At 51.9% G+C, this 14,117-nt stretch overlaps 1 protein-coding gene across 1 annotated transcript in view; it reads left to right on the top strand.

The window, feature by feature from the left end:
- The window catches only part of MYO1F (myosin IF), a 36,688-nt gene extending 22,776 nt beyond the window's left edge, over positions 1 to 13,912 (top strand). Inside the window, 13 exon segments of the mRNA XM_057710058.1 lie at positions 88 to 169; positions 2,189 to 2,295; positions 2,814 to 2,912; positions 3,009 to 3,153; positions 9,111 to 9,225; positions 9,319 to 9,488; positions 10,131 to 10,276; positions 10,640 to 10,786; positions 10,981 to 11,129; positions 11,642 to 11,725; positions 12,327 to 12,522; positions 12,600 to 12,769; positions 13,495 to 13,912. Of these exon segments, the coding sequence (XP_057566041.1) occupies positions 88 to 169; positions 2,189 to 2,295; positions 2,814 to 2,912; positions 3,009 to 3,153; positions 9,111 to 9,225; positions 9,319 to 9,488; positions 10,131 to 10,276; positions 10,640 to 10,786; positions 10,981 to 11,129; positions 11,642 to 11,725; positions 12,327 to 12,522; positions 12,600 to 12,769; positions 13,495 to 13,571 (1,687 nt within the window). The 3' untranslated portion in view covers positions 13,572 to 13,912.
- Positions 13,913 to 14,117: the final 205 nt, after the last annotated feature.

Below are 14,117 nucleotides of genomic sequence, written 5' to 3'. Positions count from 1 at the left end.
TGGGTCTCAGGCACCTAGATAGCCCCACCTCTGGGAGGGCACCCAAGGTCCAGCTGCACCTCCGACCCCCTCTGTCCCCCTGCCCAGGGCCTTCCTCCGGATGCTCTTTCCCGAGAAGCTGGATGTAGAAAAGAAGGGCCGCCCCAGCACCGCCGGCTCCAAGATCAAGGTGAGCATGAGGAGGGGTGGGTCCATTTCTCTCATTCCAACGTCCATCCCTGCCCCATCCCGGGGCCTCCGCCCCTCCCTCTTGCACCCTCTGTTCACCAGGGGCTTCTTCCAGCTCTGGGGTTAGGGAGCTTGGATCAGCTTCCTTGATGTCCTCCTAACTCCCTAAATCCAGACGTGAACCATCATCCTAAATTTTTTTTTTTTTTTTTTGCTCTTTTGGTCATTTCACTTTTATTTCCATTGTGGTCAAATATACACAAAACTTACCATTTTAACCATTTTTAAGTATCCATCTCAGCAGCATTAAGTACATTCACACTGTTGTGCAACCATCCTCACCCTCCATCTCCAGAACTTTCTCATCTTCCCAAACTGAAACTCTGTCCCTATTAAACACTGACTCTCCATCCCCTCTCTCAGTCCCTCACACCCACCATCCTGCTTTCTGTCTCTGTGGATTTGACTCTTCTAGGGACTTCCTATAAGTGGAATCAGACAGCATTTATCCTTTTGTGACTGGTTTATTTCACTGAGCATAGTATCTTCAAGGTTCAAGCACGTGTCAGAATTTCCTTCCTTTTTAAAGGTGAATAATATTCCATTTACAGATATACCATTTTTTCTTATCCATTCCTCTGTTGATGGACACTTGGACTGTGTTCACCTATTGGCTATTGTGAATAGTGCTGCTATGAACACGGGTGTCCCATCCTAATAATATTTTTTTAATATATTTATTTATTTATTTTTTGGCTGCGTTGGGTCTTCATTGCTGTGCACGGGCTTCGCCTAGATGCGAAGATCGGGGGCTACTCTTCATTGTGGTGCATTGGCTTCTCAGTGTGGTAGCTTCTCTTGTTGCAAAGCCCATGCAATCTAGAGCATGGGCTCTAGGCACACAGGCTTCAGTACTTGTGGCACATGGGCTCAGTAGTTGTGGCTCATGGGCTTAGTTGCTACAAGGCATGTGGACTCTTCCTGGACCAGGGATTGAACCCATGTCCCCTGCACTGGCAGGCGGATTCTGAACCACTGCACCACCAGGGACGTCCCCTAATAATATTTTAATAACCATATATTGGGCACTTATCAGTGCTGGCAGCAAACACAAGGCACTTTACAGCCATGGGACTCGTCCCTCCTGGAAGATAGAGGCCAAGGCTCAGAGAGGCAGTCGCTGGCCCAGATCACACAGCAGAGCTGTGATCTACACGGAGGTCTCTCCTGCCGCTCCTCCAATCTTCCCACATGGAATGAGTCCCTTTCTAGTCTCCCCTGAGGGACTAAAATGCACAACCCTGGCCTCTGAAGCACACAAACATGGTTCTCTGCTTCCAAAGTACCTGTGCGCCAAAGGACGGGCAGAAATACCTGGGCAATGTGTGTTCCCACGTGCTCAGTTATTGCGTCAACAAACATTCACTGAGGGGCTTCCTAGGTGGCACAGTGGTGAAGAATCCACCTCCCAATAGAGGGGACATGGGTTCTAGCCCTGCTCCAGGAAGATCCCACATGCCGCAGAGCAACTAAGCCCATGCGCCACAACTACTGAGCCTGCGCTCCAGAGCCCGTGAGCCACAACTATTGAGCCTGTGTGCCGCAACGACTGAAGCCCACGCGCCTAGAACCCTTGCTCCACAACAAGAGAAGCCACCACAATGAGAAGCCCACGCACCACCATGAAGAGTAGCCCCCGCTCGCTGCAACTAGAGAGAGCCCGTGTGCAGCAACAGACCCAATACAGCCAATAAATAAATAAATTTATTAAAACAAAAACAAAAACAAATGTTCACTGAGCACTCCCTATGTGCCAGGCTAAGTGATGAGTGTGGCAAACATGCAAGCTCCTGGTTTGGGGTTCAAGGGTCAGGTAGACACAGAAAACCAACCTCGTATGATATGGACCAGGTGCCGCCCCACCCACCCACCCAGTGTGTCTTTGTCTCTCTGGACTGCATTCAGGGTGGGAACAGAGAGGGGTGAGACGGTCCCATCTGTGCCCCCACCCCCACCTTAGAAACAAGCCAATGACCTGGTGTCCACGCTGAAGAGATGCACCCCCCACTATATCCGCTGCATCAAGCCCAACGAGACCAAGAGGCCCCGTGACTGGGAGGAGAACAGGTGACCCCCCTGCCCCGTCTCACGACCCACTGGGCCAGTCCACACCCCCTGGCCCCTAGACTGACCCTCCTTCTGCACCCCCGCCCCCCCGCAGGGTCATGGAACCCATCAAAGGCCTCATCCAGCCTGACCCCTAGGACCAGCACAAAACCCCTCAGGGTCCCGGGGTTACACCTGACACTGATCAAGACCCCCAGGGACAACCCCAGACAGACTGTAGGATACCCCAGGGACGAGCACAGTCCCCCTGGTCCCCCAGACCCCAGGACCCACCCCTGGAATTGACCCTGGAACTGATCACAGAGCAAACACAGACCCCCCCCCCCCACATACACACAGAACCCAGACCCCCACCGCACAGAACCAACTCCCAAGCGGACACCTGGGGCCAGCACCAAACCCCCCCCCCCAGACCTGAGAGCTCACCCCCCTAAGCTACCCCCAGCGCGAATCCAGACCCCCCAACTCCCAGGACTTGTGAGACCCCCACCAGGGGACTCAGGCTGCCCCCCCTGCAGGGTCAAGCACCAGGTAGAGTACCTGGGGCTGAAGGAGAACATCAGAGTGCGCCGGGCGGGCTTCGCCTACCGCCGCCAGTTTGCCAAGTTCCTGCAGAGGTGAGGCGCTCCACCCTCCCCCCACGTGCACCCTCCCGCCCCAACTGCCAGCGGCCTGGCCGGCTGCTCACATCCCCCCCTGCCCTCCCCCTCCAGGTATGCCATTCTGACCCCTGAGACGTGGCCACACTGGCGTGGGGATGAGCGTCAGGGCGTCCAGCGCTTGCTGCGGGCAGTCAATATGGAGCCAGACCAGTACCAGATGGGGAGTACCAAGGTCTTCGTCAAGAACCCCGAGTCTGTAAGTGTGGGTGCAAGACAGACAGGCAGGCGGGCAGACAGAGACAGCAGCAGCACGTGCGTGGTCCTGGTCTTCAGGCCCCTGTGCGACGGTGGGCACGTTTCCTCTCCCCTCCAAGCCTCAGTTTCTCAATTTGGAAAGCGGGGAGAGTCACAGCCGCCCTGCAGGATCAGGGTGAGGATTAGACAAAACAGGAAGTCCGGGGCACGGTCCCTGGCATGTAGTAGGTGCTCAAAGAAAAGCTAAATTAGCTGAACAGTCCTTGGTGGCCAGGAAGCAGGTGGAGAGACACATGGCCGCCTGCGGTGACATCCCCTTGGAAGGGATAAGAACTCACTGCTTATCCAAAATGTTTTTTGTTTTGTTTTGTTTTGTTTTGCCACTCCATGCAGTTTGTGGGATCTCAGTTCCCCGACCATGGATTGAACCCTGCCCCTCAACAGTGAAAGTGCGGAGTCCTAACCACTGTACCGTCAGGGAATTCAGAATGACCCTTCCTTTTTTTCTTCTTTCTTTCCTCCATCCTTTTCTTCTTTCTACAGTCTTCATTTCTTCCTTTGCCTCCCTTTCTCCTATCCTGTTTTCTCTCTCCTCTTTTCTTCTTTCACTCCTTCATTCATAAACATATGGAGTCCCTGGGCCCGAGGTTCAGGTCAAACAGGCAATTATTTTATTCCAAGACCTGATCTATTTGGGCCCTGATATTTCCAAGACAAACCTCCTTTCATATCCTCCAATATAGGAATAATCCCTCCAGCGTGCTGTCATCAGCTCTTAGCCTTTTTTTTATATATAAAGGAGTGAGATGGTTATATATTTTTTTAATTTTATTTGCCACACCACCCAACATGCAGGATATTAGTTCCCCAACCAGGGATTGAACCCTGCAGTGGAAGCGTAGATTCCTAACTACTGGACTACCAGGGAATTCCCAGCTCTTAGCCTTTTATCAAAAGGCTAGAAGCACCACTGACTTTATGCCACCTCTGCTTTCAGGGTCAAAAGCAAACAAACAAAGCAACAATGACAAATAAGTTCTAGGGATCTAATATACAACGGCGTGATTACAGTTAACAGTACTGTATTATATACTTGAAATTTGCTAAGAGAGTAGATCTTCAATGTTCTCGCCGCAAGAAAGGCATGGTAATTATATGACAGGATAGAGGGGTTAGCTAACCTATGGTGGTAATCATTTTGCAACATATATGTGTATCAAATCAACTCATGTACACTTTAAACTTACAGGGAGTTATATGTCAGTTATATCTCAATAAAGCTGGGAGGGGGAAGTTTTTTAAAAAGCAACAATGACAAGAATAACAAAAAACCAGGTCAAGGAATTCCCTAAGGGCCCATGTGGCCACCTGCTTCAATGCAAGGGTTGGAAAGTACACAGGGAGACAGCCATCTCAATGAGCTGTGCTGGTTCACCAGACTCTCAAGGGAATCTTAGGTTCCCCAGCCCGGGACAAGCTGGAGCACTGGGGAAAGGTGTGCTGGGGACGTGAGCCAGGCCCAGCTGGGTGCCCATCACCTGCCCTACAGCATCTCAGGGACTTTGTGAAGATAACCAGGAGACTGTCGGCATGATTCCCTTCATGCTACTGTAACTTACAAGTAACTGTTCTCTCATCAAAGCAAAAGCATAACACAGTGGGCTGCAGGCTCCGTAGATTTCATAGCTACAAAAATAATCTGTCTTGGGAGGTCCAGATTCTTCATTTTCCCAAATGTGTCTGCATCTACCTCCTAGAGCTTTTCCCTATGGACGCACGTTGCTCCAAGAAATAAAAACAGTCTAGAATCAAAGCATTCAAAGTAGATACTGTTAGCGATATAAACTAAGCACAAACCAAAATTTTCCAAGGCTAAAACGGCACCTGGGACAATTCAAGTAGTAACAAATAAGAAAGAAAGGAGAGAGGGAGGGGAAGGAAAAAAAAAAACAGAGGAAAATGGGAGGGAGAGAGAGAGAAAGAGATTCCTTCTTGCTGGTTACTGGCAGATTGCAATATCTGACTCTGAAGGGAAAAGATAAAAATTTACACTGAGGGACTTTCCTGGTGGTCCAGTAGTTAAGACTCCACACTTCCACTGCAGGGCATACAGGTTCAATCCCTGGTCGCAGAACTAAGATCCCACATGCCACACGGCGTGGCCAAAAAATTTTTTTTACAAATTGACACTGAAAAAACAGACAAAATACAGCTAGCACTGGCTAAGACGATAGAAGGTAAAATCAAATGTTGACCAAAACTGCAGTCTGCACATTTTGAGGTGGGGAAGGTGAACTAGCTGGAAATAATGAAATTCACAAAGGTAAAAGCTTGCTGGGAACGTTTTATAAGGAGAAAGACTGAAAATTTGCATAGGAGAAAACCCAATCCTGATGAGAATAATTTTAGTAAAAATGGAAACAGTATAACTGTGCCCTGTCAAAAAATGATCAAAGAATTAAATTACCTGGGAGACTGCGATTGCCATATACACAGTACTAATAAGGAAAAAATTATCAAATAGTACACTTTAAAAAAAAGAATTACTTAATGGGGTTGGAGCCTTTCTCAACTAAAAATGCACTTTTAGATTTGGGTTTTGTTTCTTCTAAACGTGGACTCAAAATACCTTGAATGTTTTACACACCTATTGGCCTTCTCGGCCCATCATGCCAGGTGTATTAGTTTCCCGGGACAAGTACCACAACCTGGATGGCTGAACCCAACAGAAATTTACTTCCTCACGTTTCTGGAGTTTCGAAATCCAAAATCAAGGTGTCAGCAGGGCCATATTCCCTCCGAAGTTTCCAGGAAAGGATCCTTCTTTGCCTTTCCCTAACTTCTAGCTATTGCTAGCAATCCTTGGCATTCCTTGGTGTATAGATGTACCACCTCTACATCCTTAGTGTATAGAGTCTCTGCCTGTGGCATCACATGGCCTTCCCCTCTGTGTCTGGGTCCAAATTCCACCCACCCCTTCTTTTAAATTTTTATTTATTTATTTATTTAGGCTGTGTTGGGTCTTCATTGCTGCATGCGGGCTTTCTCTAGTTGCGGCGAGCAGGGGCTACTCTCCGTTGAGGTGCGCAGGCTTCTCATTGCGGTGGCTTCTCTTGTTGCGGAGCATGGGCTCTAGGCACACGGGCTTCAGTAGTTGCGGCAGGCACTCGGACTCAATAGTTGTGGCTCGCGGGCTCTAGAGCGCAGGCTCAGTAGTTGTGGTGCATGGGCTGAGTTGCTCTGCGGCATGTGGGATCTTCCCAGACCACGGATCGAACCCGTGTCCCCTGCATTGGCAGGCAGATTCTTAACCACTGTGCCACCAGGGTATTCCCTCCCCCTTCTTATAAGGACACCAGTCAGATTGGATTTAGGGCTCACCCTACTCCAGCATAACCTAATGTTACTTTGATTACATCTGCAAAGACCCTCTTCCTAGATAAGGTCGCATTCACAAGTTCCCACCAAGTGGACATGAGTTTTGGGAGAATACTATCCAACCCAGTACACCAGGGCCAAGCTCTGATTTGGGGCACACCCCACCCCTGCCCTTCCCAGCATGAAGGAGATGCCATTAAAACTCAGGAAGCTTCATTACCCAAACTGAAAACAGATCCTCTTCACTGGGCAGAAATAACAAGGTTGGAGGACACTTGTCCTGGTTGACTGGCCCACTCCTCAGTTCTGCATGGTTGGTCTCCCTTTACTCATACCTGTCATTCCCTTGGAAAACCACAGAATGCATTTACCTGCCCTCAGACACCCTATACAAGGCATTACTTGAACATGCTTTGCACACAGACCCACATACCCAGAGTATTGGTCTGAGAAACAAAAGAATATGTAAATGCCAGTCAATTCTCTGTAACATGTGAACCTGTGACTTTTTTTTTCTGGTGAGAACTCCCCACTTCTTTATGAATAGTTATAAACACTCACAGCTTTAAAAGTCCTCCAAGATATATACTTTTTGTTTGTTTGTTTTTTGGCTGTGTCACGTCTTAGTTGTGGCCCACGGAATCTTTGTTGTGGCGTGCAGGTTTTCTTTTCTCTAGTTGTGGCACGTGGGCTCCAGGGCGCATGGACTCTGTAGCTTGCAGCAGGCAGGCTCTCTAGTTGAGCTGCACGAGTTCAGTAGCTGCAACGCAAGGGCTTAGTCGGCCTGTGGCATGTGGGATCTTAGTTCCCTGACCAGGGATAGAATCCACATCCCCTGCACTGAAGGATGGATTCTTTACTACTGGACCACTAGGGAAGTCCCCAAGATATATACCTTTAAAGTGAGTTTGAATCAAGTACCTGCAGGTTCTTTTAGTCCTGGCAGGGAAGCCTGTGGGTCCAGGGAGACATCAGCCACCTTGGTCAGCAAAGTGGCAGTCACACTTTCAGCAATGATGTGATATTTGTGTATTTGAGAAATCGCTGTCGGTGAAGTGCCAATTATTTTTCTTTATTTTCAACAATTTCCCCATTTTCTCTGATTGACAATGCTGTCCCTTCTGTCACTAAATTTCTGTTTGAATTACATTTCCCAGCCATCTGTCCTGGTCCAACTGGTTGTTCTATTCTTTGACCAGCACCATTGTTTTTATTACTGTAGATTTGTAATATTTTCATATCCAGTAGGTTCCTTTCCCTGATATACTCACCAGTTATTATTCCAGATGACTTGCTCTAATATAGTTTATCCTCTAAGTCCCCTCTGGGTTGAGACTTTTTTTTTTTAATAAATTTATTTATTTATTTGTTTATTTTTATTTATTGGCTGTGTTGGGTCTCCTTTGCTGTGCACGGGCTTTTTGTAGTTGCAGAGAGCAGGGGCTACTCTTCGTTGCTGTGCCCAGGCTTCTCACTGTGGTGGCTTCTCTTGTTGCAGAGCGTGGGCTCATCAGTAGTTGTGGCTCGTGGGCTCTAGAGCACAGGCTCAGTAGTTGTGGCCTACGGGCTTAGTTGCTCCGTGGCATGCAGGATCTTCCCGGACCAGGGATCGAACCCATGTCCCCTGCATTGGCAGGCGGATTCTTACCCACCGTGCTACCAGGGACGCCCCTGGGTTGAGACTCTTAAAATTCAAAAGCCTTGGGACTTCCTAGATGGCACAGTGGTTAAGAATCTGCCTGGCAATGCAGGGGACATGGGTTTGATCCCTGCTCCAGGAAGATCCCACATGCCGCGGAGCAACTAAGCCCATGTGCCACAACTATTGAGCCTGCGCTCTAGAGCCCCTGAGCAACAACTACTGAAGCCTGCACACTCCTAGAGCCCGTGCTCCACAACAAGATAAGCCACTGCAATGAGGAGCCTGCACACCGCAATGAAGAGTAGCCCCACTCTCTGCAACTAGAGAACGCCTGTGAGCAGCAACAAAGACTCAACACAGCCAATAAATAAATACATAAATACATCAATCAATAAATAAATTTATTAAAAAAAAATTCAAAAGCCTTTTCTCTACTTTCTGTGAAAGCTTCCTTTCCAGGGCTGCCATGGACGGGTATGCAGGTTGTATACTGCACAACCATATGGTAGGCGGTCACATCACAGTCCTCTCCATCAGATTTTCATATTTACAGTACTTTGTTGGTTTTCCAAGATGCACATTGGTTTGCACTTCTGACATCTCTGAAACTGAAGTGCACCTCACGTGGATGACATGCCATATCACAGCTCAATTAGCATGAGAAACCATGATGTTCCAGTAAGACCACATAGCTAGTAAGTGGCAGAGCTGAGATTTGAACCCAGCAAATCAAACCTACAGTTATCATTTAACGCAGAACTTTGTGCCCCATATTGGGAGGGGCTCCTGGGTCCGGTCATTTGGACGAAGATAAAATTTTTGGCCCACACTGTAAGGGCATGTGTCCAAGAGCATGTGGGTGGGGTGGGCTCAGGGGAAACTGGAGACTGTTTCCCCTGGGGAGATGCCAGGACCCAGCAGCCCTCCTTCTTGCCCAGCTCTTCCTTCTGGAGGAGATGCGAGAGCGCAAGTTTGATGGCTTTGCCCGCACCATCCAGAAGGCCTGGCGGCGCCATGTGGCAGTCCGGAAGTACGAGGAGATGCGCGAGGAAGGTGAGAGGCTGCAGGTGGGAGCCTGGGGCTGAGGACAGAGGGGCCTGGCAGAGCCAGGCCGTGACCTCTGCCGCCCACCCTGTGTCGCCACAGCTTCCAACATCCTGCTGAACAAGAAGGAGCGGAGACGGAACAGCATCAATAGGAACTTTGTTGGGGACTACCTGGGGCTAGAGGAGCGGCCGGAGCTGCGTCAATTCCTGGGCAAGAGAGAGCGCGTGGAGTTTGCTGACTCGGTCAACAAATACGACCGTCGCTTCAAGGTGAGGCACTAGCAGGTGGCCACATCCGGGACCCTGGCCCCAGCCTGGCCCCCCCACCAGAGGTACACCCTCACCTGGCCCAAACACATCTGCCCACAGGTATATGCTCAACTAACGCAGATAGAGCTGTCCATCAAATACGCCCTTGTGTAGCCCAAAAATATCTGTCCATCAGATACATCTTCACCTGGCCAGGCACATCTGTCCATAATTATACACTCACCTTGTTCAGAAGCCCTGACCACAGAGCCACCCTCACCTATCTGGGGCACACCTATCCATTAAGTACACTCGCACACAGTCTAGACAGACTTCTCAAGTAGACACCTTCACCTGGCTCAGATATACCTGTGCACAGGTAAATTCTCATCAGGCCTGGGTACCCAGGTCCAGCAGGTATACCTTCACCTATCCTGTACTGTTCACTGCCCAGAACCCTTCTAGCCAATATACCCTTACTTAACCTCCTATGTCTTATATAAAGTAACCACTTATATACTTTCACACGGAGGGACCCTCACCTGACCTGTCCTTCACCTGACCTGCCAGCACTACCCCTCTGCCTGGGGTTTTTCCTCTGGGGCCAGGCTGCCTGTGCCCAGGGCTCCTGCCACCAGCCTCTCTGGTCTTGCATCTTCACAGGCCATCAAGAGGGACTTGATCCTGACGCCCAAGTTTGTGTATGTGATTGGGCGGGAGAAGGTGAAGAAGGGACCTGAGAAGGGCCAGGTGCGTGAGGTCCTGAAGAAGAAGCTGGAGATCCAGGCCCTGAGGGGCGTTTCCCTCAGGTGAGGCCCCCACCTGGCCCACAGTCACCCCCCACCCCCCAGCCTCCTTCATTCTCAGCTGCCCTCTTGTTACTCCATCTGTCACCCTGAACATCTTACCTGCTGCTATACCTGCAACCTTCTCTTGGACCTACCTGTCACCTTCACCTGTCCTTCATCCTTATGTGCCAACAGCACCTGTCCCCTCACCTGATCCTTCTCTATTACCACCTTTTCCAGCTCCTTGCCACCTCTCCCGTTTTCCCCCACCTGTGTCATCCCTCACTTGCCTCTTACCTGACCCTCCTCTGTCACATCTCAAATGTCAGTCCTGCCAGCCTCACCTATCACTCTCACCTGCCTTTCCTCCCGCCCCTCCCCCAGCACGCGGCAGGACGACTTCTTCATCCTCCAGGAAGACGCGGCCGACAGCTTCCTGGAGAGCGTCTTCAAGACCGAGTTCGTCAGCCTCCTGTGCAAGCGCTTCGAGGAGCTGGTGCGGAGGCCCCTGACCCTCACCTTCAGCGACACGTACGACCCCCACCTCCCGCACCATCCTCGGGCTGGGCTTGGCACAGTGCCCCCTCCTCCGCCTCACGGACCGGCCGAAATGAGCCCATGCCTCGTCCCCTCCTACCCCAGCCCGGGTCCAGAAAGGATGGGATGGGGAGGTGACTCCCACTTGTGGGGGTGGGGACCCCCATAGCTTCCTCCTATCCTCACAGACTACAGTTCCGGGTGAAGAAGGAGGGCTGGGGCGGAGGTGGCACCCGCAGCGTCACTTTCTCCCGTGGCTCCGGCGACGTGGCGGTCCTCAAGGCTAGTGGCCGGGGCCTCACGATCAGCGTGGGTGACGGACTGCCCAAAAGCTCCAGTGAGTCTGCGCAGAACCGGGAGACCGAGATGAAGAAGCAGTCAGGAACAGGCGGGCCATGCAGAGAGCGGGGCCAGCGATAGGGACCAATCAAGGTTATGGGGGCGGAGCCAGTGAGGCGGACCAAGGGTGGGTGAGGGCCATGGAGGGGCGGGTCTTGAGAGACCTAAAGAGAGAACACGGCCATGAAGAGGGCAGGGTTAGCGAGGTGACCAATGAGGGGGCGAGAAACATGAAGGGGGCGTGGCCAGGGAATCCACCCGTGAGCCGGCTAATGAATGGGGAGAGCCTTGGAGTGGGCGGGCTCAGGAGCCAATGAGAGGTAGGTCCTAGAGGGGCGGGGCCAATTATTGGGCGGAACCAGTGTTCCGGTAACTAAGGGGTGCTCTCCTGATGGGAGAGCCAGTGAGCCGGGGGGCGGGGCCCCGGGCGGAGCCACAGAGTGGACTGGACTTGTGGGCGGTGCCAAGAACCTAGTCTGGTCACCACTCAATTTCCCCTTTCCCTTTCAGAGCCTACACGGAAGGGAATGGCCCAGGGAAAACCTCGAAGGTCGGCCCAGGCCCCTACTCGGGCAGCTCCCGGGCCCCCCAGAGGTGAAGAGGCAACCCCCACTAAGTGTCTTCCTTGTCTCTTGTGGGCTCCAAGCCTAAGCCAGACCTCCTGTCAACAGGATGTAACAAGCAGAGTTGTTAGATCTCTTCTTTTCTGTCCAGAACTCTCCACAGCTCCCCATCTCCCACAGAATAAAGGCAAAGCTTAGTTTGGTATTCAAAGCCCTTCAGAATCCGATCCCAGCAACCACTGACCTCTTCTCTCCTCCCAACTTACACGCCTGTCATGCAAGCTACATCTTATTTTGCTAACTAACCAAATTTGTTCTTACCTCCAGGCCTTTGCTTGGGCTGTTTGCTCTGCCTGTCTCCCAAATTCCTACCCCACTAGAGCTCCTATTCATCCTCCAGGACCCACCCACAAAAGCCCTCCTTACGGAAGAGGGTTGGGGAAAACCGTACCCCTGCAGAGTCTCCCTCTAGGCCCTCCTAGCCCCAGGGTCTGTCCTGCCAGGCCAGTCCTTACCATACTAGGCTGAGAGTAGCTGTCTCTTCCCTCAGACAGGGAACTTGGAGCCAAGTCCTCCCCCAAAACTTCCGAGCATCACCCTGACAAATGCCCCCATCCTTGATCTTGCTGCAGGCCTGGACCGCAATGGGGTGCCTCCCTCTGCCAGAGGGGGCCCCCTGCCCCTGGAGTTCACATCCGGAGGGGGCTCCCAGCGGCCACCACGGGGCCCTCCGTCCTCAGCATTAGGGGCCAGCAGACGCCCGCGGGCACGGCCCCCCTCAGAGCACAACACAGAATTCCTCAACGTGCCTGACCAGGGCGTGGCTGGGTAGGTGGTGTGGGAGGGCGGCCCCTGGGGGTGGGGAAGTGTCCGGAGCTGTGACGAGTGCCCCCATGTGCCTACAGCATGCAGAGGAAACGCAGTGTGGGGCAGCGACCTGTGCCGGGCGTGGGCCGACCTAAGCCCCAGCCACGGACACATGGCCCGAGGTGCCGGGCACTGTACCAGTACGTGGGCCAAGATGTGGATGAGCTGAGCTTCAACGTGAACGAGGTCATCGAGATCCTCATGGAAGGTGTGTGTGCCAGGGCAGAAATGGGAGGAGCCAGGATCTGAAGGTCACCTCCTAAGCCACCCTGGGAGCCTAGCATCACTGTATCACACCCAGTACCCCAGCCTCATTCTTCTCACCTGTCAAGCATAGGGCTAATAGCAGAACCTACCTTGTGAGTAGGATATGGGCCATGTCTGGATGGCCCAGGCCTCCAGACCTCCTACCTTGCCCCTGGGTTGACCCTAGAGGAGCCTGGGATGCAACAGCACCCTCTGCAGGTGGATGAGGAACCCCTTAGGGGTCATTCATGCATCCACCATGGGCACTATGGGGAGGGACCTATAGGAGGAGATGGATGAGAGAAGAGCACAAGTGAGTGGTCTAGAAAATGTCAGAGTGTGAGCCAGTGGCAAGAAAAACCCACGTGTTGCCGTCTCCCTTCCTTCTGTCTTCTCTCTCTTTTTTTTTTCTTTGGAAGTCCCCTAAAAGACATGTTTTTTCTTTTCTTTGCCACACCACGCAGCTTGTGGAATTTTAGTTCCCCAACCTGGGCCCTCGGCGGTGAAAGCACAGAGTCCTAAACACTGGACCTCCAGGGAATGCCCCTTCTGTCATCTCTTTTTAGCCTCTGCCTTATACCAGGCCAGTGGAGATGGATAAGACAAAAAAACAAGACACAGAGCCGGCATGAAAAGCTTTCTCCCAGGTGGGCTGGGCGTGGCCTCATACTGTCTTCTCTCCCGCAGACTCCTCGGGCTGGTGGAAAGGCCGGCTGCATGGCCAGGAGGGCCTCTTCCCAGGAAACTACGTGGAGAAGATCTGAGTGGGGCAGGGGCCCGGGATCCTGCCAGAAGCCAGGCCCTGCAATGCGGGTCTTATTTCCCTTGGCTGCGTTGGCCAGAAGGTCCAGTCCTGTGGCCTCCAGCCCAGCCTAGCCCAGGTTCTGGATCTAGGGGTCACCACTGCAGCCACCCCCGGGCCCTGGCCTCCCCCCAAGTCACACCTGTTTCCTCCTGTGTCAAACAGGGCTAACAGCAGAACCTACCTCCCAGCTGCCTTGTGAGCAGGAAGTGAGTTGTGTCCTGCAGGCAAAGTGCTGGGCACAGTCGGGGAGACCTTGACAAGCTTGACTTCCCTCCTTCTCTCACCACTGAGGCAATAAATATGTGCCAAGTGAAAACATGAATTAACTTACTGAGTGCCAACAACAAGGACTACCTTCTCACAACCCTATGAGGTAGGAACAGCGAATGCCCCATTTTACAGATGGAAAAATAGAGTCTTGGAGAGGTTTAGTCACTCACCCAAGATTGCACAGAGCCAAGCCTTGAACTCAGATACGCTCCCACCCCTCACAAGGCTTGAGTTT

This window comes from Hippopotamus amphibius, chromosome 15 (assembly GCF_030028045.1).
Source record: "Hippopotamus amphibius kiboko isolate mHipAmp2 chromosome 15, mHipAmp2.hap2, whole genome shotgun sequence".
In the NCBI taxonomy this organism is placed as follows: Eukaryota; Metazoa; Chordata; class Mammalia; order Artiodactyla; family Hippopotamidae; genus Hippopotamus; species Hippopotamus amphibius.
The sequence above is the reverse complement of the archived record's forward strand: the minus strand, read 5'-3'. Positions and strand labels throughout refer to the sequence as shown.